The sequence below is a fragment of the Patella vulgata genome, chromosome 8, assembly GCF_932274485.2.
Source record: "Patella vulgata chromosome 8, xgPatVulg1.2, whole genome shotgun sequence".
In the NCBI taxonomy this organism is placed as follows: Eukaryota; Metazoa; Mollusca; class Gastropoda; family Patellidae; genus Patella; species Patella vulgata.
In genome coordinates this window covers 14578166-14603209 of record NC_065886.2, presented here as the reverse complement: position 1 = coordinate 14603209, position 25044 = coordinate 14578166, and the positions used below count along the sequence as shown (strand labels likewise).

Below are 25044 nucleotides of genomic sequence, written 5' to 3'. Positions count from 1 at the left end.
TATAAACGCGGAAATTTATTGCTATAATAGTTCCATAAAAGATAATGAATACATTGAAAATTTTAGTCAAATAACTTCATTCGTAGCGGGTGGGAGTGGGGCTGAATGGTTAGCACGTGCGCGCTGTATCATAACCTCGTGGGTTTTCTCCGGGTCCTCCGTTTTCCTACCCACTGCTAAAGACCCCTACGCGCAAGCGATTTATGAAAATAAAATTGAACCATATATTAGTTCCGAAATGACCTACCATGGTAGTTTGTGTCGAGTGGACCTTAAACCCCGTTTCTCTCTCCCTCTCTTATTCTAGCAACATCACTGGACAATAGAGCCTTAGACTCATTTGTCCATTTTATCGTTAAAAGTTTAGCATACTAATCCATTTAAATATCTGGTATACGATGGTCTAGAGAGTTGATTATGTACTTGTCAAAATAGTTTACAGAACATTTGAAGAAAAAATAAAGACATAATGCATCTTTAAAAATACAGTAACTAAGCGAAACTTCCGAGGGGCAAGTGGCCTGTTTTTTGTAATGGAGATTTGCATTTCTTACATACCCTTTCCATCTAAACATTCCGCGCTTCCACCTTGCAACACTTGTCTGAACGGTCTTTTCAGGCCTTTGAAATAAAACCCTCGTTTGTTTATATTTAAAACGGATTTTAAGTTAAAACAGCACTGAGTTGACATTTAGATATAGCTTATAGATTTGTATGTTGCTATTGATTTTAAAGGAATATAGCTACCGGCCTTAAAATGTGTCTCAAAAATAGAATTGATTCGTTGCTTTGAGTTGCAGAAATGTTTTGTTCGCATCTCTAAACATTGCCTAAGTGACTACATATTTGTAGTATTAAGTTATTAAAAAATCTTACTGAATTTATCGGGAAATTAAAAAAATCAACGTTATATATATTATCAATATTAATTATTAAGAGACTGGCTTTTAAAAGATCTTTATTGAAGACTTATATCGCAGTCATAGATTTCACAGGACACCTTTAAAATTGGTTTCAGCAGAACCTCCGGAGAACAACGGAGCTGCGGCCTATTCTTATATCGAATTCCAACTGTCAATGGTTATACGAGGGTGGGGTAGGGGGTTGGATGGCACAATGGTTAGCACGTGCGCGCTGCATCATAAGGTCTGCCATTGAGTCAACTGACGTGGTTTCGATTCCCCGGTTGTAATTGTAGGCTACACCGAGGGCTTATTTTATGCCCGGGATATGCAGTCAGTCGTTGGAATTCAAGGAAGTTGCGGGGACGATTGGTCTAATGGTTGCGCCTCCATCCCAAATGTGTGTGTTACCCGGAGTAAGGTCTTCTGTTCAACACCTTGTGCGTTTTCTCTGGGTCTTCCGCTTCCCTGCCGTTGCTAAAGAGTGTGTGTGTGTGTGTGTGTGTGTGTGGGCGTGCGCCTTAGATCATACTGTCGGTCATTTAGTCACAGGGCCCTTGAGAAGGGCGGGGGGGGGGGGAGGAGGGCAATTGCTACACAATAGTTACTTGATCGTAATGTAGAAGTAAATCGGTGACTTATCAGAATGTGTAGTGGCGTGGGTAGTATTAGAATTGGATTTTGTCAGTCTACTTTTTTTTTGGGGGGGGGGGGGAGGAATTGGTTGATTGAAAACTATATAAGTCACCTGCCCGGCCTTCCCGCCGTCGGGTCGCGGCCCGTCCTCGTTTCGCTTGAGGCTCTCGTAACCTTCGGTGTACTCTGGCCCTCTTTCGTTTGAATCCAGTTTCACATTTTGGGTATTGAAAAAAAAAATAAACGAATAAATTTTCTTTTTGATATTTTGCTTGCTTAAAATGTCCTATCAAAATCATGTACATCTGTAAAATTAAAACCTAGTACACGTATGTGGTATGACATAAAATGTTGTATTACATCTCAATTGTCGCGGGCCCTGTTTAGTCAAATACGTGGTTTCGATCTCTCTCTAGCAATATGCGTCGCTGGTTATGTGGTTAGATCTGAAAAGCGCCATTTCAAAAACTCTCCACAGCCAACGTGTGGCGCATCCTCTCTTCTGCTACAGATTTTATTAACCTTGTAATCGTCTACCCCGGTTGTACGTGACAAGGTTTAGGGTCGCCTGTCCAGCCTGGTGCGCATGTGAATTGTTGAAATAAAATTGAACGATATGTTAGTCTTGAAATGACGTAGTTTGTAGTTTGTGTCGAGTGGACGTTACCCCTCTCTCTCTCTCTCTCTCTCTCTCTCGCAGCAGCGCGAAGTCTATAATGCAACAATTCGTTTCTACATTTTTATGTCAAGCACTGGATACATAGGTTACATTACAATACTTAAAATTAAAATGTCTTTCTCTCCAATCCCTAACTCGCAGATCGAGTTTACTGACGGAACGGTTACATCATATAGCTGGCTCTACCACGAATCAATGGGGTCTACTCAATTTACTGACGGCCCGGTTACATCATATGGCTCTACCACGAATCAACGGGGTTTACCCAATTTACTGACTGATCGGTTACATCATATGGCTCTACCACGAATCAACGGGGTCTACTCAATTTACTGACGGACCGGTTACATCATATGGCTCTACCACGAATCAACGGGGTCTACTCAATTCAATTGGTGTCTCTTGAACCTCAACGGCCTCTCAACGAATCTACATAGGATCTGCTCTTTCAAGAGTCCAATGGGTGTCTAACTCTATAGAATCTAAATCGGTCTTTTAACATTGAAATAACTCTGTCAATAAAATAAAACCAAGTACGAACAATCCAAACCATTAGCCAAAATCTGAAGTCCTAAAATAGCGGTATAGGCAAAATAGTGTAATCAGAAAATGGACTGTTCGCCGTGTATACAAAATACACGACAAACAGTGGTAACAGGTGTCCGGAAGAGTAAGCTTACGGAGAAATATTACATTCTTAATTATGATGATTTATCCTTATAGACGGTGGAAACTTTCCGCCCGGAGTGTCAGTCTTGTTATTTTGTGTTTAACTGAGAATTAAATGTTTATCCAATTTAAACATGCATTATGCAAGAGCTAAATCTGATTGTTGCAAGTCTTAATTTAGGCTTCATATGTTATAGAAATTATAAATTAGATCTTTATTTAAACAACAAGACCAAAATCAACTTTGTAGACCCACGGATGGCTCGGCTACAGCTCGGATTTAAATAGGATTTCACTAATTGATTAAATCAGATAAGGGGTAAATTATTGCACAGTTTTATAGCATATTTATTTTAGTCAAAAAACGCTGTTATATTTTACAAGAAGATTTATATATCAAGTTAATCTTACAAGATTTATCCGCATTAATTAACTAATTGTATACAGTTGATTTCTTAATTATCACCAGTTGACCGATTAAGTGATTAACTCACCACTTGTTGACGACAGTTTCTAAATTGTTTTGCTTATACCGATTACTAGTTGCTCGCAGATTATGTGGTTGTAACTAAGATTACGGGTTTGTAAAGAGTTACTATAGAAGATTATTAGGGTTGCTATAGACAACAACTATTACAGTATATAAACTACGAACTGTGGAGTTCAAGTCATCATTTACTTTGACTTGCCTTCTGACAAACATCAGATATAGCAAGCTGTTGACACATTCATATTACTTTATATAGTATCTAAAACTTCATCTTCAAAATGGTAAGTCAATTTTCTTTCTTTGCTATATTTACTAAGGTTTATATTTTCTGGGAGCCTCTGTGGCTAAGTGGGTAAGACGCTGGCTAGGGGTTTCGCTCCCGGTGTTGGCCGAGACAGTTCATTGGTATTTCCCGGCGTGGTTTCCTCTTGTCAGTGGTGTAGGGCACAGCTGTCTAGTCTTTCGGATGAGAAGAAAAACTGGGGTCCCGTGTACACGTTGGTGTACACATAAAAGATACCTTGGCAGTTGGAATTCGATACAAGAGTAGGCCTTAGCGTCGTAACACACTGTATGGCTTATGTCCGTCTTCATTAGCCCAGTCGGCGCAGAACAGTAGGACGTTACACCTCATTTCATTTCATTTTATAATTTTCTGATGCAAACTAAATGAATATAACCTTGTTTATTTGTTTGATAGGGTTGGGGTATTGTGCTATACTTTAGATATGTGGGTCTGTCATCGAGTCAAGTGGTCGAGTATCGACCCCAAAATTGAACGTGACAAGTAATAGGATCACCTGCTCAGCCTTGTGGGTTATCTCCAGGCCTCTCGGTTTCCCACACTGCTAAAAAAGAACCGTACATGTAAACTATGTATTGACATAAGTTTGTACCATATGTTAGTCCCGAAATGGCCCAATTTCGACCCCTCTCTTAAACTTAAATCCTACTTATATTGATATTTCGTTGACATTAGAATTTCTTTCTTTTCTAGCGTGAGTGTATCTCTGTTCATATCGGCCAAGCTGGTGTCCAGATGGGCAATGCCTGTTGGGAGTTGTACTGTTTGGAACATGGAATCCAACCCGATGGTCAGATGCCATCAGATAAAACTATTGGTGGAGGAGACGATTCCTTCAACACATTCTTCAGTGAAACAGGAGCTGGTAAGCACGTACCAAGAGCTGTGTTTGTTGACTTGGAACCAACCGTTGTAGATGAAGTAAGAACTGGTACATACCGCCAACTCTTCCACCCTGAACAACTCATCACCGGTAAAGAAGATGCTGCCAATAACTACGCTCGAGGTCACTACACCGTGGGTAAAGAAATCATTGATCTGGTTCTCGACAGAATCAGGAAATTGGCTGATCAATGTACTGGTCTTCAGGGATTCCTCATCTTCCACAGTTTTGGTGGAGGAACCGGTTCTGGTTTCTCATCTCTTCTCATGGAAAGATTGAGTGTCGACTATGGCAAGAAATCCAAGTTAGAATTCGCCATTTACCCAGCGCCACAAATTTCCACTGCTGTGGTTGAACCCTACAACTCTATCCTGACCACTCACACCACCTTGGAGCACTCTGACTGTGCCTTTATGGTTGATAATGAAGCTATTTATGACATCTGCCGCCGTAACTTGGATATTGAACGCCCAACCTACACCAACTTGAATCGTTTAATTGGTCAGATCGTCAGCTCAATCACCGCCTCTCTACGATTTGATGGTGCTCTTAATGTAGATCTTACTGAGTTCCAGACCAACTTGGTTCCCTACCCACGTATCCATTTCCCTCTTGCTACCTATGCCCCAGTCATTTCTGCTGAGAAAGCCTACCATGAACAACTGACCGTGGCTGAGATCACCAACGCCTGTTTTGAGCCAGCCAACCAGATGGTAAAATGTGATCCTCGTCACGGCAAGTACATGTCGTGTTGTATGTTGTACCGAGGAGATGTTGTTCCCAAGGATGTCAACGCTGCCATAGCCACCATCAAGACCAAGAGAACCATCCAATTTGTTGACTGGTGTCCAACTGGTTTTAAAGTAGGTATCAACTACCAACCACCAACTGTTGTACCAGGAGGTGATTTAGCCAAGGTACAGAGAGCTGTTTGCATGTTGAGTAACACTACTGCTATTGCTGAAGCTTGGGCTCGCCTGGATCATAAATTTGATCTAATGTACGCCAAGAGAGCTTTCGTCCACTGGTATGTTGGTGAAGGTATGGAAGAAGGTGAATTTTCTGAAGCTAGAGAAGATTTGGCTGCTCTAGAGAAAGATTATGAAGAAGTTGGTGTTGATTCTGTTGAAGGTGAGGGAGAAGAGGAAGGAGAAGAATATTAGAAAAACTTTTTTTTTACATAAAATAAAAGATATCAACACCTGACATTTGTTTTTGATTAGTTAAAGGGTATTCGATATGCATAGACCTTTACACATACACGTGTGGCAGGTGTCTTTCTGAATCAGCGGAAAATTAACAAAGACCCATTCTTTTGTCTTCAAGGTGTGTTAACGGATTACAAACCTATATGGCTATTGTTTAAAACCTCACTCCTTAAAGATGCATTGTGTAAGATTCATATAAACGCGGAAAGTTATTGTTGCTATAAATGTTCTAAAATAGATAAAATTTTAGTCAAATTACTTCATTCTTAGCGGGGATGGGGGGACGGGTGGTGTGGATGGCTGAATGGTTAGCACGTGCGCGCTGTATCATAAAGTCTGTCATTGAGTCAACTGGTGTAGTTTCGATTCGCCGGTTGTACGTGACAAGGAGTAGGGTTGCCTGTCTAACCTCGTGGGTTTTCTCCGGGTCCTCCGGTTTCCTCCCACTGCTAAGGACCCCTACGCGCAAGCGATTTATGAAAATAAAATTGAACCATACGTTAGTCCCCAAAAGACTTAGTTTGTGTCGAGTGGACGTTAAACCCCATTTCTCTCTCCCTCTCTCATTCGTAGCGAAATTATGGACGTTGAATAAGTAGGGGAGATTTTTTAATTATCCTAGAAACGTCACTGGACAATAGACCCTTAGTCACGTTTGTGCATTTTATCGTTAAAAGTTTAGCATACTAATCCATTTAAATATCTGGTATACGATGATCTAGAGAGTTGGTTATGTGCTTGTTTTAATAAATGTCAAAATAGTTTAGAGAACATATGTAGCCCAAATAAAGACATAATGCATCTTTAAAAATATCAGTAACTAAACGAAACACCTACGGACAAGTGGCCCGTTTTGTGTAATGGAGATTTGCATTTCTTACACACCCTTTCCATCTAAACATTCCGCCCTTCCACCTTGCAACACTTGTCTGAACGGTCGTTTCAGGCCTTTGAAACAAACCCTCATTTGTTTATATTTAAAATTGATTTTAAGTTAAAACAGTACGGAGTTGACATTTAGATATAACATTTGTTAAGCTTATAGATTTTTATATTGCTATTGATTTTAAAGGAATATAGCTACTGGCCTTAAAATGTGTCTCAAAAATAGAATTGATTCGTTGCTTTGAATTGCAGAAATGTTTTGTTGTCATCTCTAAACATTGCCTAAGTGACTACATATTTGTATTATTAAGTTATTAAAAAATCTTACTGAATTTATCGGGAAATTAAAAAAAATCAACGTTATATATATTATCAATATTAATTATTAAGAGACTGGCTTTTAAAAGATCTTTATTGAAGACTTATATCGCAGTCGTAGATTTCACAGGACACCTTTAAAATTGGTTTCAGCAGAACCTCCGGAGAACAACGGAGCTGCGGCCTATTCTTATATCGAATTCCAACTGTCAATGGTTATACGAGGGTGGGGTAGGGGGTTGGATGGCACAATGGTTAGCACGTGCGCGCTGCATCATAAGGTCTGCCATTGAGTCAACTGACGTGGTTTCGATTCCCCGGTTATAGTTGTAGGCTACAACGAGGGCTTATTATATGCCCGAGATATGCAGTCAGTCGTTAGAATTCAAAGACGTTGCGGGGACTATTGGTTTAATGGTTGGGCTTTAGATCGTACGGTCTGTTATTAAGGCATGTCTTCAACAGCCCTGTCGGTGCAGAAAAGTAGAAAATTAAACCCCATTTCATTTAGTCAAGAGGTGGGGAATCCATCCCAGTGTGTTACCCGGGGTAAGGTGATATGCTCAACACCTTGTGCGTTTTCTCCAGGTCTTCCGCTTCCCTACCATTCCTAAACGGGATGAGGGGGTGGGGGGCGAAGGTCCAGTAGTCTCATTCGTGCGCCTTAGATCATAGTGTCGGTCATTTAGTCACATTGCTCGTGAGAAAGGGGGCGGTGGGCAATTGCGACGCAATACAGTTACTTGATCGGTGACTTATCAGAATGTGTCGGGCGTGGGTAGTATTAGAATTGGTTCTGACAGTCTACGTTTTAGGGGGAAAACTTGGTTGATTGAAAACGATAAGCCACCTGCCCGGGCCTTCCCGCCGCGACAATTGAGATGTAATACAACATTTTATGTCATACCACATACGTGTACTAGGTTTTAATTTTACAGATGTACATGATTTTGATAGGACATTTCAACATACGGAGGGTCTGGGAAGGTTGTCAATATTTGACGTAAAGTCCATTGCCCATGCGTAACCGGGAGTTTGGTTTTTAATGTGGTTGATTATCCAGTCTCTTTAGCCAAGTCAAGTAAGAGTTGCGCCCCTGCCCACAATAAATCCCATAATTCTTGCATTAATATAAACAAACATGGATCTTGACGACGAATTAGGATTAATTTTAAAAGCATAGATATGGTCCATGAAGAGAGAAATTTTACAATAAAAAATTGAGAATGTCAGATATTGAACTCGCATGCAATCAAATGGATTTTTTGAAATGACATTCTTAAATTAATTTCATAGGCGTAAACATCTTGTTTTAAGAGGAGTTACCTCCCTTAGACATTGTTTATGATAATGTGAAAGATCGGATTATCTAGCCAATTTTTCTCAAATGTTGACAACCTGTCCAGACTAATATTCGTAGAATACTTTTCTGGATGATAGAGACTATCACACAAGGGCCAAAGCTATTTTTAGTCTCGCTCTCTCCCTTTCCCTTTTTCCCCCTTTTGCATGGCGATTTTTGTTGACTTTTTTGTGTAGAATCGAAAAAACGGTTTGAAAATACATTTTCTGCCAGGTTTTGTTGAATATTCATGATTTTGAGGCGGAAGGATACAAGAGTTGTGAGGTTGGTTACGTTGAAATGTAGGGCCGGAAATTGCATGTTTACTTGTCTCTACTTCCAGCTTGTGTATCTCAAGTTTATCATGGTGAACCTCATACATGCTTTTGGGCAAGAGTTTGCCACATGTTGCTCCATCTGTGGCAGAAAGCGTTCTACCCAACGAAAATTTGGGAAAAAGTTAGAGCCGGTCTAAGAGACGAGAATTAACATTAAAGTCAATGGGGAAATAATTAGTGATCTGTGGCCAAATACTATGTAGACTGGAATAACCAGACGCTAAAGATTGTCATTCGATTGAGACTTCTGGCGTATTTCGCCGAACACAACTGATTTAAAATTAGAGTAAAACGGAAACTATTGAATGTAAATCAGTTTATATATATAGATTCATATTACATTATTATATGATTTGCAACCAATTTGTGTCAATTTATGACATCAGTAAAATTAAAACATAGTACACCTATCTGGTATGTCATAAAATGTTGTGTTACATCTCAGTTGTCGCGGGCCCTGTTTAGTCAAATGACGCTCTCTCTCTCTCTCTCTCTCTCTCTCTCTCTCTCTAACAATATGCGTCGCTGGTTAGATCTGAAAAGCGCCATTTCAAAAACTCCCCACAGCCGACGAATGACGCATCCTATCTTCTGCTACAGATTGTATTAACCTTGTGATCGTCTACCCCGGTTGTACGTGACAAGCAGTAGGGTCGCCTGTCCAGCCTAGTGGGTTTCCTCCCACTGTGCATGTGAATTTGTGAATTATTGAAATAAAATTGAACGATATTTTAGTCCTGAAATGACGTGGTTTGTGTCGAGTGGACGTTAACACACCACACCCACCCACCCCCCTCTCTCTATCTCTCTCTCTCTCTCTCTCTCTCTCTCTCTCTCTCTCTCTCTCTCGAGGCAGCGAAGTCTACTAGAAATAACAATGCAACAATTCGTTTCTACATTTTGATGTCAAGCACTGGATACATAGGTTACAAGCATAGGTTACAGCACAATACTTAAAATTAACATGTCTTTCTCTCCAATCTCTAACTCGCAGATCGAGTTTGCTGACTGACCGGTTACGTCATATAGCTGGCTATACCACGAATCAACGGGGTCTACTCAATCCAGATGGTATCTCTTGAACCTCAACGGGTTCTCTCAACGAATCTACGTGGGATCTGCTCTTTCAAGGGTCCAATGGGTGTCTAACTCTATAGAATCTAAATCGGTCTTTTAACATGGACAGTGGCATTGAAATAACCCTGTCAATAAAATAAAACCAAGTACGAACAATCCAAACCATTAGCCAAAATTTGAAGTCCTAAAAAATGGTATAGGCAAAATAGTGTAGACAGCAAATGGACTGTTCGCCGTGTACAAAATACACGACAAACAGTGTTAACAGGTGTCCGAAAGAGTAAGCTTACTGAGAAATATTACATTCTTAATTATGATGATTTATCCTTATGGACAGTGGAAACTTTCCGCCCAGAGTGTCAGACGTGTTATTTTGTGTTTAACCAATTAAGAATTAGCTGTTTATCTAATTTAAGCTGATTTTATGTATCAACTTATCAATGCCCTGTCAATGAATGTGAAACCAATCATTAGTCAAGGTCATAGTTAAACTAAAATTCTCATATTAGCCTAACATTATTACCACTAATTTCACCATCAGTATTACTACACCCCTCTCCCTCCCTCTCCAAATATTGTACAGTTTTTTATAGCATATTTATTTTAGTCAAAAAGTGCTGTTATATTTTACAAATCTGCTATTGTCAGAAGATTTATATATCAAGTTAATCTTCCAAGATTTATCCGCAATAATTAAAGTCGTTTAACTAATTGTATACAGTTGGTTTCTTAATTATCACCAGTTAACCGATTAAGTGATTAACACACCCCTTGTTGACGACAGTTTCTAAATTGTTTTGCCTATACCGATCACTAGTTGCTCGCAGATTATGTGGCTGTAACTAAGATTACGGGTTTGTAAAGAGTTACTATAGAAGATTATTAGGGTTGCTATAGACAACAATTCTTACTGTATATAAACTACAGACTGTTGAGTTTAAGTCATCATTTACTTTAACTTGCAAACATCAGTTATAGCAAGCTGTTGAAACCATCATATTACTTTATACAGAAGCTAAAACCTCATCACCAACATGGTAAGTCAATTTTCTTTCTTTACTATATTTACTAAGGTTTATATTTTCTGGGAGCCACTGTGGCTAAGTGGGTAAGACGCTGGCTAGGGGTTTCGCTCCCGGTTTTGGACGAGACAGTTCATCGGGATTTCCCGGTGTGGTTTCCTCTTGTCAGTGGTGTAGGGCACAGCTGTCTAGTCTTTCGGATGAGAAGAAAAACTGGGGTCCCGTGTACACGTTGGCGTACACATAAAAGATCCCTTGGCAGTTGGAATTCGATACAAGAGTAGGCCTTATCGTCGTAGCACACTGTATGCCCAGTCGGCGCAGAACAGTAGGACGTTAAACCTCATTTCATTTCATTTTATAATTTTCTGATGTAAACTAAAAACTAAATGAATATAACCTTGTTTATTTGTTTGATAGGGTTGGGGTGGTGGGTCGAGTGCTATACTTTAGATATGTGGGACTGTCATCGAGTCAAGTGGTCGGGTATCGACCCCAAAATTGAACGTGACAAGAAATAGGATCACCTGCTCAGCCGTGTGGATTATCTCCAGGCCTCTCGGTTTCCCACACTGTTAAAAAGACCCGTACATGCAAACTATGTATTGACATAAGTTTCTACCATATGTTAGTCCCGAAATGGCCCAATTTCGATCCCTCTCTTAAACTTAAATCCTACTTATATTGATATTTCGTTGACATTAGAATTTCTTTCTTTTCTAGCGTGAGTGTATCTCTGTTCATATCGGCCAAGCTGGTGTCCAGATGGGCAATGCCTGTTGGGAGTTGTACTGTTTAGAACATGGAATTCAGCCTGATGGTCAGATGCCATCAGATAAAACTATTGGTGGAGGAGACGATTCCTTCAACACATTCTTCAGTGAGACGGGAGCTGGTAAACATGTACCAAGAGCTGTGTTTGTTGACTTGGAACCAACTGTTGTGGATGAAGTAAGAACTGGTACATACCGCCAACTCTTCCACCCTGAACAACTCATCACTGGTAAAGAAGATGCTGCCAATAACTACGCTCGAGGTCACTACACCGTGGGTAAAGAAATCATTGATCTGGTTCTCGACAGAATCAGGAAATTGGCTGATCAATGTACTGGTCTTCAAGGATTCCTCATCTTCCACAGTTTTGGTGGTGGAACCGGTTCTGGTTTCTCATCTCTTCTCATGGAAAGATTGAGTGTCGACTATGGCAAGAAATCCAAGTTAGAATTCGCCATTTACCCAGCACCACAAATTTCCACTGCTGTGGTTGAACCCTACAACTCTATCCTGACCACTCATACCACCTTGGAGCATTCTGACTGCGCCTTTATGGTTGATAATGAAGCTATTTATGACATCTGTCGCCGTAACTTGGATATTGAACGTCCAACCTACACTAACCTGAATCGTTTAATTGGTCAGATTGTCAGCTCCATCACCGCCTCTCTACGATTTGATGGTGCTCTTAATGTTGATCTTACTGAGTTCCAGACCAACTTGGTTCCCTACCCTCGTATCCATTTCCCTCTTGCTACCTATGCCCCAGTCATTTCTGCCGAGAAAGCCTATCATGAACAACTGACCGTGGCTGAAATCACCAACGCCTGTTTCGAACCCGCTAACCAGATGGTAAAATGTGATCCTCGTCACGGCAAGTACATGTCTTGTTGTATGTTGTACCGAGGAGATGTTGTTCCCAAGGATGTCAACGCTGCCATAGCCACCATCAAGACCAAGAGAACCATCCAATTTGTTGACTGGTGTCCAACTGGTTTTAAAGTAGGCATCAATTACCAACCACCAACTGTTGTACCAGGAGGTGATTTAGCCAAGGTACAGAGAGCTGTTTGCATGTTGAGTAACACTACTGCTATCGCTGAAGCTTGGGCTCGCCTTGATCATAAATTTGATCTAATGTACGCCAAGAGAGCTTTCGTCCACTGGTATGTTGGTGAAGGTATGGAAGAAGGTGAATTTTCTGAAGCTAGAGAAGATTTGGCAGCTCTAGAGAAAGATTATGAAGAAGTTGGTGTTGATTCTGTTGAAGGTGAGGGAGAAGAGGAAGGAGAAGAATATTAGAAAACCTTTTTATTTACATAAAATAAAAGATATCAACATCTGACATTTGTTTTTGATTAGTTAAAGGATATTCGATATGCGTAGAGCTTAGCACATACACGTGTGGCAGGGCCGAGGGTGGATTTTCAAACGGATGTTGATACTCTGTGTCTTTCTGAAGCAACAGAAAAATAACATGGACTATACCTTGTCTATAAGATTTTTAGGGAATTTACAGATCCATGAAATAGGTGACAGCAGTTGCCCCCCCCCCCACCTCACACACACACACACCCATAAAAACCATCACACACACATACACACGCGCTACTTATAAAACTGCAAGAACTCTTTTTTATACCCCACATTCCCTCAACAGTAACTAAGGTACAGTAACATCCGAAGGGCGAATGGTGGGTCCGTTCTGTGTAATGGAAAGATGCATGTTTTACTTTGAACCCCCCACACCGCACCCCCCACACATTTATATCCGTACATTCTTTGACCCAATTTGACATTTGGATTTAGCGTTCGTTAAACTTATAGATTTTTATGCTGCCATTGATTTTGAAGGAATGTGGCTGCTGGCTTGAAAATATTGTTATAACAGAGATAACACCATTAAAGGGGTTTCAAAATAGAATCGATCTGTGGCTTTGAATTACAGAACTGTTTTATTTATATTCAGATGAATAATTCACCATCTCCTAACACTAAGTGACGACATATTTGTACTAGTAAGCTTATTTACTCCTATCTACATGGTTTATTGGGATATTAATAATTCGATGGGTATTAAAAGACAGTGACATCAAAGAGACCTTCCTGCAATCGTAGATTTTACTGGACACCATAAAAAAGGGGGTTTAAGAAGGGCCCCGTGCAGAAATTGCGGTCCTCCCGAAGCTCATTGTTCGAACCAACTTATTTTAGTTAATGAATTTTTGCGAGGGGGTGGATTTAAATGTCACGGCCAATTGCTCCGCCTGACGTCCATTGTCACCCCCAGCATGCCAAAATGTAACTATTTAGCCTGTTTACCGTGACTTGATAATCCCGATCAATACTCATTTCGATACTAACTCAATTCCAACTGCCATTGTATACACGGGACCTTGGTTTTTGGTCCCATTCCACTGACAAGGGGAAACCACGTCGGAAAATCCCGATGAACTTAAAGGTGAAAGTTGTCCAATTTGTATCTGTATAGTTGACGTTCGCTAATATTTGCGAGGATGTATTTACCCATTAATATATTTTATTTGCAAAAATTCACAAAGGACCATGAAAAAGGCACATGTTTTCTAATCAGTAATTAATTTCATACTCATAATCTGTATATCCCCAATCAATATATTAAATATCTAAGAATTTAAAACAGGTCCAGAAATAACTCATTGTTCCGTGGCCCATGTTTTCTGATAAATAATTTGATACTTAAAATTCCTAATCCATTTCTAAAATATCAAAAACTTCAACCCTTTCCCTGAAGCCGCGATTTTATTTTATCTCTACTTGGCATTAACTTTAATGGCGCTATGTGTTAAAAACATGTGGCAGGTAAGGTTTCACCAAGTTGATTTTCTGTTCTTCGGGAACACCTGTAAAAATTCCCCTTTTTATTTTTTTTCGGGAAAATGTCTTATTTAAAAATCAAACATACTTATTTGTGCCGTTCATGAGCTTTTAGTTCCAATTGTTTTTAAGTTTTGATATTTTAAAGGGACAATAACACTCTTGCTGGCTTGAAAGCTCCAGAAAATAAATAATATCTCTATCTAAGTACTAGATGTTTAAGTGTCCTACCTGTTGTGTAAATTATCCATTACATCCTATTTTACTTGTCCAGACGGTTCGAAAATATTTTTAAATCGAAGTTTCATTTGAAAAGGTTTACGTTAGACGTTTCAAACCATTATGTTGAATTTTTCAAAATTTATAAATAAGGTGTGTTAAGATGAAATTTGTATCATCAATTAATTGAAATATTCTAAAATAGTACAATTTGTTGACCAGAATAAAGATTGGGACATATTATTCAGTTACAACAAGAGTGGTATTGAGCCTTTAAGCAAATCATCTTTCATGTGATTAAAGTGAATATTTTATTATCAAGAACCCGAAGAACTGTAAATCAAATTGTCGTGGTCTTAAAGTATTGTGTTAAAGTATTTCATTGATTACTTATTGTTCGATATGCTGATGACAATAAGATCAATATAGGAATAGTTGAATATTAAATATTTACCTTTATTGAGTGTAGCGAGAAGACAGATACAGGCAATATACTAGATGTTATAATAAAGCGGGGGCCGAATGGTTTAACGCGTGTGCGTTGGGTCATAAGGTATGTCATTGAGTCAAGTGTAGTGGTATCGGTTCTTCGTTTGAACGTGACAAGGAGTAGGGTCGCCTGTAAAGCCTAGTCAGTTTTCTCCTGGTCCTCCTGTTTCCTCCCACTACTAAAGACCCCTACGCGCAAGCGAATTATTGAGTGTTAATTGCTCTGATTTGCTTTTGCTATTTTACTCTTTTACTACTCTTTTACTCAGAGAGAGAGAGAGAGAGAGAGCGCGCGTTTAACGTCCACTAGAAACAAATTATGGCATTCCAGGCCCCGAGTTCACAAACCATTCGTAGACGTAAGTTAAGAATTTACTCAAAATTGTTCGCCTTATTTTAACTAAACTGTAGCCCTTATAAAACTTTTGTTGTTTTAATGTATCAAATACATCACTGAGAAACTATGTACAAAGCTTAGTGTTTCTGGATCAAAGATATTTCTCATAAACAGTGATTGAAAGTTGAGTAAATTTTTAACTTAAGCCTGAGAATGTTTTGTGAACTCGGGGCCAGGACTAACACATGGTTAAACCATTCACCCAGCAACCCTTCTTGATTGACAATGTTTCTATTCATTAACGAAAAACTTGTGTAAAACCTTCATTGATTTGTGTAAACACGGTATTAATTTTGCCACTACATTCTGAAACTATGCAGACTGTTAAAGAGTTTGATATAAAATCTAATTAATTATCAAAAACATAATCAGTATAAAAACAAAAACATTTTTATATGCCCACATTTTAATGTGAACGTATATTGTCGTCGCCCCTGTTCTTCCGCCTGTCCGTCCATAATTTGTTTGTGGACATTCTACAGGTTACAATTCTTATCTGATTTTGTGCGGAAGGTATATGCGGTGGAATTGTTAGTGCTAAGATAAACACCATAGGAGAAAATCGGCAATCAACGGTACTGGTTTAAAGGGAGATAACTGTTGATTTGATGGAACGGAGAATGCAGACAATGCCGAAGAATAATAATATTCTATTTCGTTGGTAATCTGTGCCGAAGGAATGTTTCAGTCTTTTAATTATCCATAAATGAAACATGTCTCTCTTTTTATGGCATAACTGACCTATTTTGACTAATAATCTTATTAAATCTGTACACCTAATCTGATTAAAATGCAGATCTATATTTCGTTTCGGTTTTGTATACCTTCGATGGCCTACACTACATGAAGATCTGACCGATTATACTGGAAGGTCGTGTCAGACATTGATTAATCAATCATCGTTGACGGTTCTAGTGGTTTACCCACAGTTCTTTGCATCGCACGCCAAAAACTCGCCGTAAAAGACCGTTTCATTGGCTAATCCCTCACTTCAGCCAGAACGTCGGTAATATAACAACTCTTTCAGATCCTGGTGTATTAAAGACAAGTAAAACGAAATTTTGAACTATAAAAAACGAAACGAAATAGGATCTGTGTTTTAATCAGATTGGTGTACACCTTGGCGTGCAAGTAAAAGAATCCTTGGCAGTTGGAATTAGATATAATAGTAGATCTAACCATACGTACACGCAAAATCTACACGGGATACTTTCTTGCCAGGCCATCCATGCTGCATCCGAGTCCTACGGTTTCCCCCACTGCTAAAGACCCCTACGCACAAGCGAATTATGGAATTAAAATTGAACCATGTGTTGGTCCCGAAATGACCTAGTTTGTGTCGAGTGGACGTTAAACCCCATCTCTCTCTCTCTCTCTCTCTCTCTCTCTCTCTCTCTCTCTCTCTCTCTCTCTCTCACACACACACTCTCTCTCTCTGTTTTAAAAATCAGAGTAGATTAATCATCGAAACACATTAACCATGTTTGAGGGATTTTGTTGGAGAAAATTAATAGCCCGAGACAGATTTAATGTTGGTAATTAAAAATTTAGATCAATATATATTATTTAAGAGTTCGTGTGTGTTCTCATTGGCTGACTTACATTAGTAATGTATTGTCATCTATTGTCATCATCTACATCATTTCCGCATCAATAAAACAGAAAACCTTTTCCGCATCTTCGGTGGTGTCGTTAGACTTCTAATTGCAAGAGTATTGATTGTCATTTGACAAATATTTTCCCGATTGCGTTAGCAACCTTCGACCGGGTGAGTCTTGTCATGTAAAGGCAATCCATGTGTAGAAAAGATTTATTGTTGATAAGTGAGTTGTCAGGGGTGAATCGACAGTTTTAATTTTCATCATATATTTAATCAAACATAGATCTGTTTGCTTATCAACGATTACACGCTTTCACGTCAACTTATCGACTGTGTTTTGTTTTCTCACTTTGATGTGAAGTAAGTGTTTTTGGTTTCGTATAAAGATCCTGTGATTTTAGCTCTGAGGACTCGTGCGCTTTTTGATTTTAAAAATATATTGATTGGGTTACTTAACATCACACTCAGAGTAGTCTTGGAATTGTCACTGGATAATATTATGTGCTAGATGAACGGACATCATTCAGCAGCGCCGTAATAATTTATTTTTGTAATATTTGTGATAAAGAAATTGAAAAGGCAGGCCAATCATGAAAGGGCGTGGAGCTAAAATTTCTACTACCGAGCCCGAAAGAGAGAAGGGGGAGATAATAAAAGCAGATGACAACAAACGGACAAAAAAGGGATTAAAGCACAAAGAGGAGAGGGAAAAAGAGGTGGAGAAACCGCCAGAGACAAAGACGAAAGGGGGTGTGAAAAGATTCAGACAGCGGTCAAAATCCCAAGATTTGCCCACCACAAATAGAGACGATAAAAAGGGTGGTAAAACAGAACAGGGTGTTAACAAAAATCAGGACAATGATAAGAACAATAAGAAACCACATGCTGGTAATAAGAACAAGGCACGTGGAAAAGAGAATCAAGATAGTGACCGAAAAAAGGGTGGCAAGGATAAGGATGCAGATGATAAGGATAAAGAAAAGGGACTTGGTAGGAATAATCAACGTGGTAAAATTTACGCTAAAGATGACCTCGAAGTTGGGCCTAAGGCAAAGAGAACAAGTAAGAACAACTACGATGAACGAGAACATAAAGAAATTCAAACCGATCATTCAGCTTTGGCAGAAAAACATTTTTTAGAAAATAAAAAACGGTATCGTAGGTATGGTTTTGATGTCGCACTTTATCGGCATGTTTTTGTAGTCTGTGGTGTTGTCGTAGTAACGTAAACCTGTTTTGTTTTTGTTCATTTATTTATAAGTATAATTTAGTCTAATAAGTAGTACGCCATGTGTTTGAAAAAGCTTTGTTTAACATTCGCTTCTCCGAAATGTTATTGCCGTCATCCTATTTTAATTTTGGTTGACCGATATTTAAAGATGATGTTGCGGTTGGTTGTTGTTGCTGCTGTTACCGTCCAAAACATTAGTTATGATATTTATGGTCAGGTTGAATTAATTAAGATTATTTACATGTGAAGAAGGCGTTGAAAAAACCCCAAAACATAAAAAAAAAATTCTTAGTATTCGTTTATGTTAAAATGCCACTTCTAAACCCGGTATTAAGTCTTCTCCTCTCGTCGTTAAAACGTTCCTTCGACCGAATAAAACCAAGTTAAAACAGGAGGTGGATGTGGATAGAAAAACAACCACGGGGAACAGAACCCGCTTGCTTCGTGTGGAAAGGCGAAGTCCTTGCTTTAGAAAACAAAAATCTGTTCGTAGTTTCCATATGGGTAAAACTTGTTCAGTCCTTTGATTATACTTTCCCACAAATGTATTTATCGGGAGCTTATTTCCAATAAAAGTATGACAATTTTGATATATATATATGGAAAGTAGAAACACCCAATCTTACTAGAAAAATGCTGGATTCCCTGAAAAACACCCATAATACAGTACAAAAATGTTAGGGTTTCCTTAACCGGATGTCTGCTAGAGTGACGTCAAAGATTGCACGCGAAGATTGTCTCATTAGTGAGCGCTTGATGATGTATATGTTGATAATGACGGCGGTGGTGATGTGTTTGTGTGTGTGTGTGTGGGGTGTGGGGGCACAAATCAAAGCATGTCCTCGCTGGGTAAAGGAGAGGCCAGTTCAGGTCAACTGAACACAAAGTTCTTAAAGATGTTGTTAGACCTTACTGAATGTTAATAGCCCACCGCCAGCTACTGTGGTTGGTTAAAGCATTATTGTTTCAGGAGCGGATCCAGGAATTGTTTTCAGGAGATGGTTTGCCATGTTCCTGAGGCAATGTATCTTTGGGACGGGGGAAGGGGCTCCCGGCCTGCACGATTTTGACAGGAAACTTTAAGGAAGCAGAATAGATAAACAAAAACCGACCGCGACTGTGTCAAACATCAAAATATCAAGAAAATTCATCACATAAACTGTTCGTTTATTTTTTTTTCCAGTTCGATATTGATCCGCCCCTGTGTTTCGAATAAGGCGTATTATCATTGGGTAGAATAGAGGCCAGGCCAGGTCAATTGAACAAACGTCTTAAAGGTGTTGTTGGACTATTTAGTTATGAAGTCCAGCATCAGGCACTGCTGTTGGTTAATGCAATCTCTTCTTGTACATAACAAAGCATATCCTCATTGGGTCGGGTCTAGCAAATTGAACAAACTTCTGAAAGATGTTGTTAGACCGTACTTTAGTGTAAATAGCCCACCATCAGATGTTGTTTGGTCGTATTTTAGTGCAAATGTAAATATTTTGCTTGTGCGTCGTTCGCTATATGAAACCCAGCGGTATGACTTCATGTTTCATGATAACCAGGTGTTATTGTTATTTAATGATGAAATTGACAATTGGTGATTATTGTGTTGTTAAGGAACCATTTTAAACATAAAGTGTCATGTACACCTATGTCCAAAACCGGCCAGGGCTTTATTCATAAATTTAATTGAAATATTTAAAGGGTACAGATTTTAGCTCTTAGCCAATGAAAAGACTGTATTCAAATATTTAAAGGATTTGGACATTTTTTTCATTAGCTGAAAGTTAAAATACAGATTTTAGCTGTTAGCCAATGAAAAGACTACATTAAAATATTTTGTTTAATTTAAGTATTTGTGAGTGAGACCCGTGATATTAATTATTATTTTCAGTGTGCCAAGCTAGCTTCTGTTGTCGATTTTTACCAAGTGTTCATATTGCTGATGAGTTAAGCTTTTTGTGGTTGACGTTTATAATTGTTCCAGTCTAATCGACCATTATCGACATTCAGACCACCCAAAATATAACTTATTTGTTATAAACCGCATTGGTCCAAAGATTACTCAAATCGATCAAAGTTCACGTTATTTTCGATTGATTTTTATTCCGTCATCTTTATATATTTGTAATAGTCTGTTAGTTCTCTCCGTTGACATCGAGGCCAATATGGTATCAAACGTGTTTGTTTTAATTCTCTAATTAATTATCAACCGTAGAACATTTTTTCTGGTCTTTATTATATTCAAACCAAGACATTATGTATTGTCTGCTTGCGCTTTGTATCATTGACAAACAATTCTGTACAAAGCCATTCTGTTTCAGATTTTATGATGTATTAGTTGTGTTTGTTTTGTTCTGACATTAGAACAATAAAGTCATCTTATTAGTACATAAACCACCTACAGTAGGCCCCCAGTTCCATAGTCCTCGAAGCTTTGTTGATATATTCTAATCAATTAAAGGAAACATTACCTTAAGCATCCGTTATAACATCAATAAAATAATTTCTGTTATACTTTGTTTTCAGTAAACACTTGATAATCGATTTATTGATTATATAATCGATCTTTTGTGTTTGCTAGTCTGAATTTTTCATATTTTTAAACATTGGTTCACCATTATGTCAACGCGTACGTTACCAGGGGCGTTTCATTGGATACCATTTTTTTTTTTTAAAAAAAAAATAGTTACTCGAACCAAGAAAACATTCTACACTTGGAAGAATGTATCCAATAAACAATTATTATCGGACATAGCGACATTCATCGATTATTTTTAAGCCGATAATTTGACTTGACATTTAACAAAACGAATTTGTGGCTAATTAAATTAAATTATGGTTTATAATAAAGAAACTTTTTTAACTGAATAACAACATCAACAAACCCCACAAAAAAAGTCAGTACTGATTAAAATATGAAATTAAATCGTGAACGGTTGCATTATTTAAATTCATCGATCATAATTCGTAATATCGTTAATCCTCTTTCTGTCTATTTATTCCCTCGTCCAATCTGTCATTAGATCATCAATTTACGTTTGTACCCAATCGTCCTCCCTTCATTCATTGTACGTTCCGAAATTTAATCCAATCCTTCGGTCGTCCATTTATAAATATCATTCATTCGTCCACTCTTACATTCATTCGTCCGCCCGTCCATTCATTAATTCATTCATTCATTAATTCATTCATTCAGTAGTTCGGTTATTCAATAGTTCATTCATCCACCCATGGTTTGAATAGTTCATTCATTTATTCATTCATTCACTAGTCCATTCAGTAGTTCATTCATTCATTCAGTAGTTCGGTCATTCAATAGTACATTCATCCACCCATGGTTTGAATAGTTCATTCATTTATTTTTATTCATTCATTCAATAGTTCATTCAATAGTTCATCCATTCACCCACCCATGTATTAAATAGTTCATTCATTCATTCTTTCATTTACGAACCGAATGAACATCTGTAAATCGACGAGCCTGTGTTATTTTCAGTCAGAAGTTTTTTGCTAAAACCGAGAAACCAGTTGCCGCCAAAACAGTCAAACCTAAGTAAGTTATATATATTATTTATTCTAAAGCAAATACAGCTTATTCGAAGCTTGATCAAACGTCGGGGAAATTAAATATAGTAAAAAGTGCCGTATTTATATTCCTATTAAGAAATATATTTTTGTGTGTAAAACATTTAGATGTTGGCACAAAAATCCCCAACATTTTTCTAGTATATAAGAGTGTGTAACTTGGGTTTTCTTTGTCTATTTCGATTCTTACTCAAGCATGATTAAAACGTCAATTCTTTTCATGATTATTTTACACTGTAGGTGTCGCCAGAGTAGAACGGAACAATACCATTATTAATAATTAAATTAAGTTTGTCAGGTGAAACTAAAGGCACCCAATCGTAGCTGAAAACACACACACCAGTAATCTCAACGTTTTAGCTACGTTAAACATGCATTATGCAAGAGCTAAATCTGCCTATTGCAGGTCTTTCTTTAGATCTGAAATGTTTTCTAAAGTATTTATTAGGATTTTACCTATAGCGTACGTTTTAATAACTCTGAATGAACCGATAAATTAAAGATTTTAATTTGCCAAAAAATATTTGTTTTAATAACAATGTCGTCTTGTAGGTCTGGGATTATATTAACTTCAAACATGAAATGATTTTGATGAACGATAAGTTATCTATATCTATCTAAATATCTATTCTTGTTTCTGAGTAAAGAAACCTTTAGGAGCCTGATGAACCGAATACAAAACAGATTCTACTCGATAAAAGAACGGAAGTTATTCCATCAAAGAAATCATGATCAAAAGGCTCATATATATATTATTAATAATCAGAAATAAATTGCAATGAAGAATTCCATAAATGGTTATATTCGTTGTTAAGGCATATGGCATTTCCGTCTTAACTGTGCAATTACATTTGCTTGATTGAAGCTTTTAGAATAGCTACTATTGTTGTTTATGGCAACCATGGTAAATGTTTTGTGTCACTAGTTCCCTGGATTCTGAAGGATGTGACCTATAAGTACAGTATATGTAAATAGTCATAAATAAAGGTTTTGATAAAAATAAAATAATTCGATCAATAACCTACCAAGCCTAGGACAATATCTAGACACAATCAGATACGTTAACACACTCTTTTTACTTTATGTTGTAACTCCTTGAAAAAAAACCCAACACATTCCTTCTTTATATCGGCAACAAAGAGGAAACCAGGCATGATGTTTTTATATCCGCAACAAATCGGAAAACCTGGTTTTCTGTTTTTATATCGGCAACAACAAAAATGTATTTATATTTTACAGACAAAGATTCGCCTCAGTAGATTTTGATGATATACCTCGGGCTTCACAACATTCAAGGTAAATTATTTAGATTACGTCAGAAAGTTGTGTTCCCACAAGCATAATTAATTCGTATGTCCCACCCTCTAGAATTATATTTATCTGAAAATATGATATCTGTAATAACCAGGGAAAATCAAATTAAAGATATATTTAGTAAGATTTAGATCTAGTCGTTTTTGCTATAATAGTTCAAAAATAGATAATGCATAAAGAATATATTGAAAATTTCATTCAAATTACTGTATTCTGAACGAAGTTATCAGTGTTTGTTGGTTGTTTATTATCGTAACCCCGTAGCTGGTTATTTGAAGCTTACTCCCGCTCCTCCATTTTAAACTAAATCATTAAATGACCGAACCGTTCTAATCTACTTAGAATCAGGGTATACATTATACTGGTCGCGCTACATTAATATTAGTTAATGTTTCATAACATTCCTAATAGTCTTATAAGTGTTTTCTAATTGATGGTGATATTTTTAGGGTGGCGAATGGCGATGAAATACATTTTTATTTATTATTTTTTCTCATTTCAGAAACAAAAGTAAAAAGCAATTATATCGTTTTGATAGTCTTAAAAGCATAGATTCAAAACCGTCGTACATAAGGTATTGTGTAAAATTAATAATAAATAAATTTTATTAAATAGATAATAAATAGATTTTATTAGAATAAATAAAAATAAATGTATTAAAATAAATAGTAAATAAATTTTATTAAAATAGATAATAAATAAATTGTATTAAAATAAATGATAAATATATTTTTTAAAATAAATAATAAATATATATTTTTTTTAAATAAATGATAAATATAAATTTTTTATATAAATAATGAATAAATATTATTAAAATAAATACATTTTATTAAAATAAATACATTTTATTAAAATAAATACATTTTATTAAAATAAATACATTTTATTAAAATAAATACATTTTATCAAAATGAATACATTTTATCAAAATGAATACATTTTATCAAAATGAATACATTTTATCAAAATGAATACATTTTATCAAAATAAATACATTTTATTAAAATGAATACATTTTATTAAAATGAATACATTTCATTAAAATGAATACATTTTATAAATAAATCTTAATAAAATGAATAAATTTTATTAACATTAATAAATTTTATTAAATTAAATAAATTTTGAATTAGCAATAACCTTAATAAAAATATAAAAAATATGAAATGAATAAGTACAGGGTAATGTTTTAAAAGAAATAACACATGATATCGATTGGCGATAACTATTAATGCATGATGTATTTTTCAGATCTAATTTCTCACGCGATGGAAGTCATGACCGAGATTTAATCTCAACCAGACAATCTGTGCGCAGGTATTTCATTTATTTGTTACCCTAGTTTTAAAGGACAACATGTGTAGTTTAATGGTCGAATGCGAGACATTAAGTGCACGATGCAATATCTATATATTACGCAATGTCTTGCACGAGACCATTCATGTTTCTAAAGCGAGATCAAGCCTTCTATTGAAGATGGAGACCATTAAACAACTTAAAATACAGACACTGTCTAGCACGTGCATTTCAATGAAATACGTCACGCGCGTCTAATATTGCAACTAGTATAAATAATGTAGGCTACGCTTGGCACATTGTCCGTACCATTATTTGAAATAATGGTACGCCAACATCAAAGGATGACGTCACATCTGTATTTTAATGATATCTATTGCCCATAACAATTGCATTATGTATTTTTCAGATCTAATTTCTCACGAGATGGAAGTCATGACCGAGATTTAATCTCAACTAGACAATCTGTGCGCAGGTATATCATTTATTTGTTACCCTAGTTTTAAAGGACAATATCGGTGTCAGTCATTATCACA

The 25044-nt window shown here is 37.1% G+C and overlaps 1 protein-coding gene and 1 pseudogene across 1 annotated transcript; both read left to right on the top strand.

Annotated features, from left to right (window-relative positions):
* Positions 1-3532: 3532 nt before the first annotated feature.
* On the top strand, positions 3533-5758 carry LOC130010431 (tubulin alpha-2/alpha-4 chain-like). Its single transcript, XM_050559155.2, has 2 exons — positions 3533-3657; positions 4374-5758. Exons 1-2 carry the CDS (start codon positions 3655-3657, stop codon positions 5724-5726), a joined length of 1356 nt encoding a protein of 451 aa, XP_050415112.2. The 5' UTR covers positions 3533-3654; the 3' UTR covers positions 5727-5758.
* Positions 5759-10693: 4935 nt separating this feature from the next.
* On the top strand, positions 10694-12829 carry LOC130013968 (tubulin alpha-1 chain-like; annotated as a pseudogene).
* The last annotated feature ends 12215 nt before the right edge of the window (positions 12830-25044 follow it).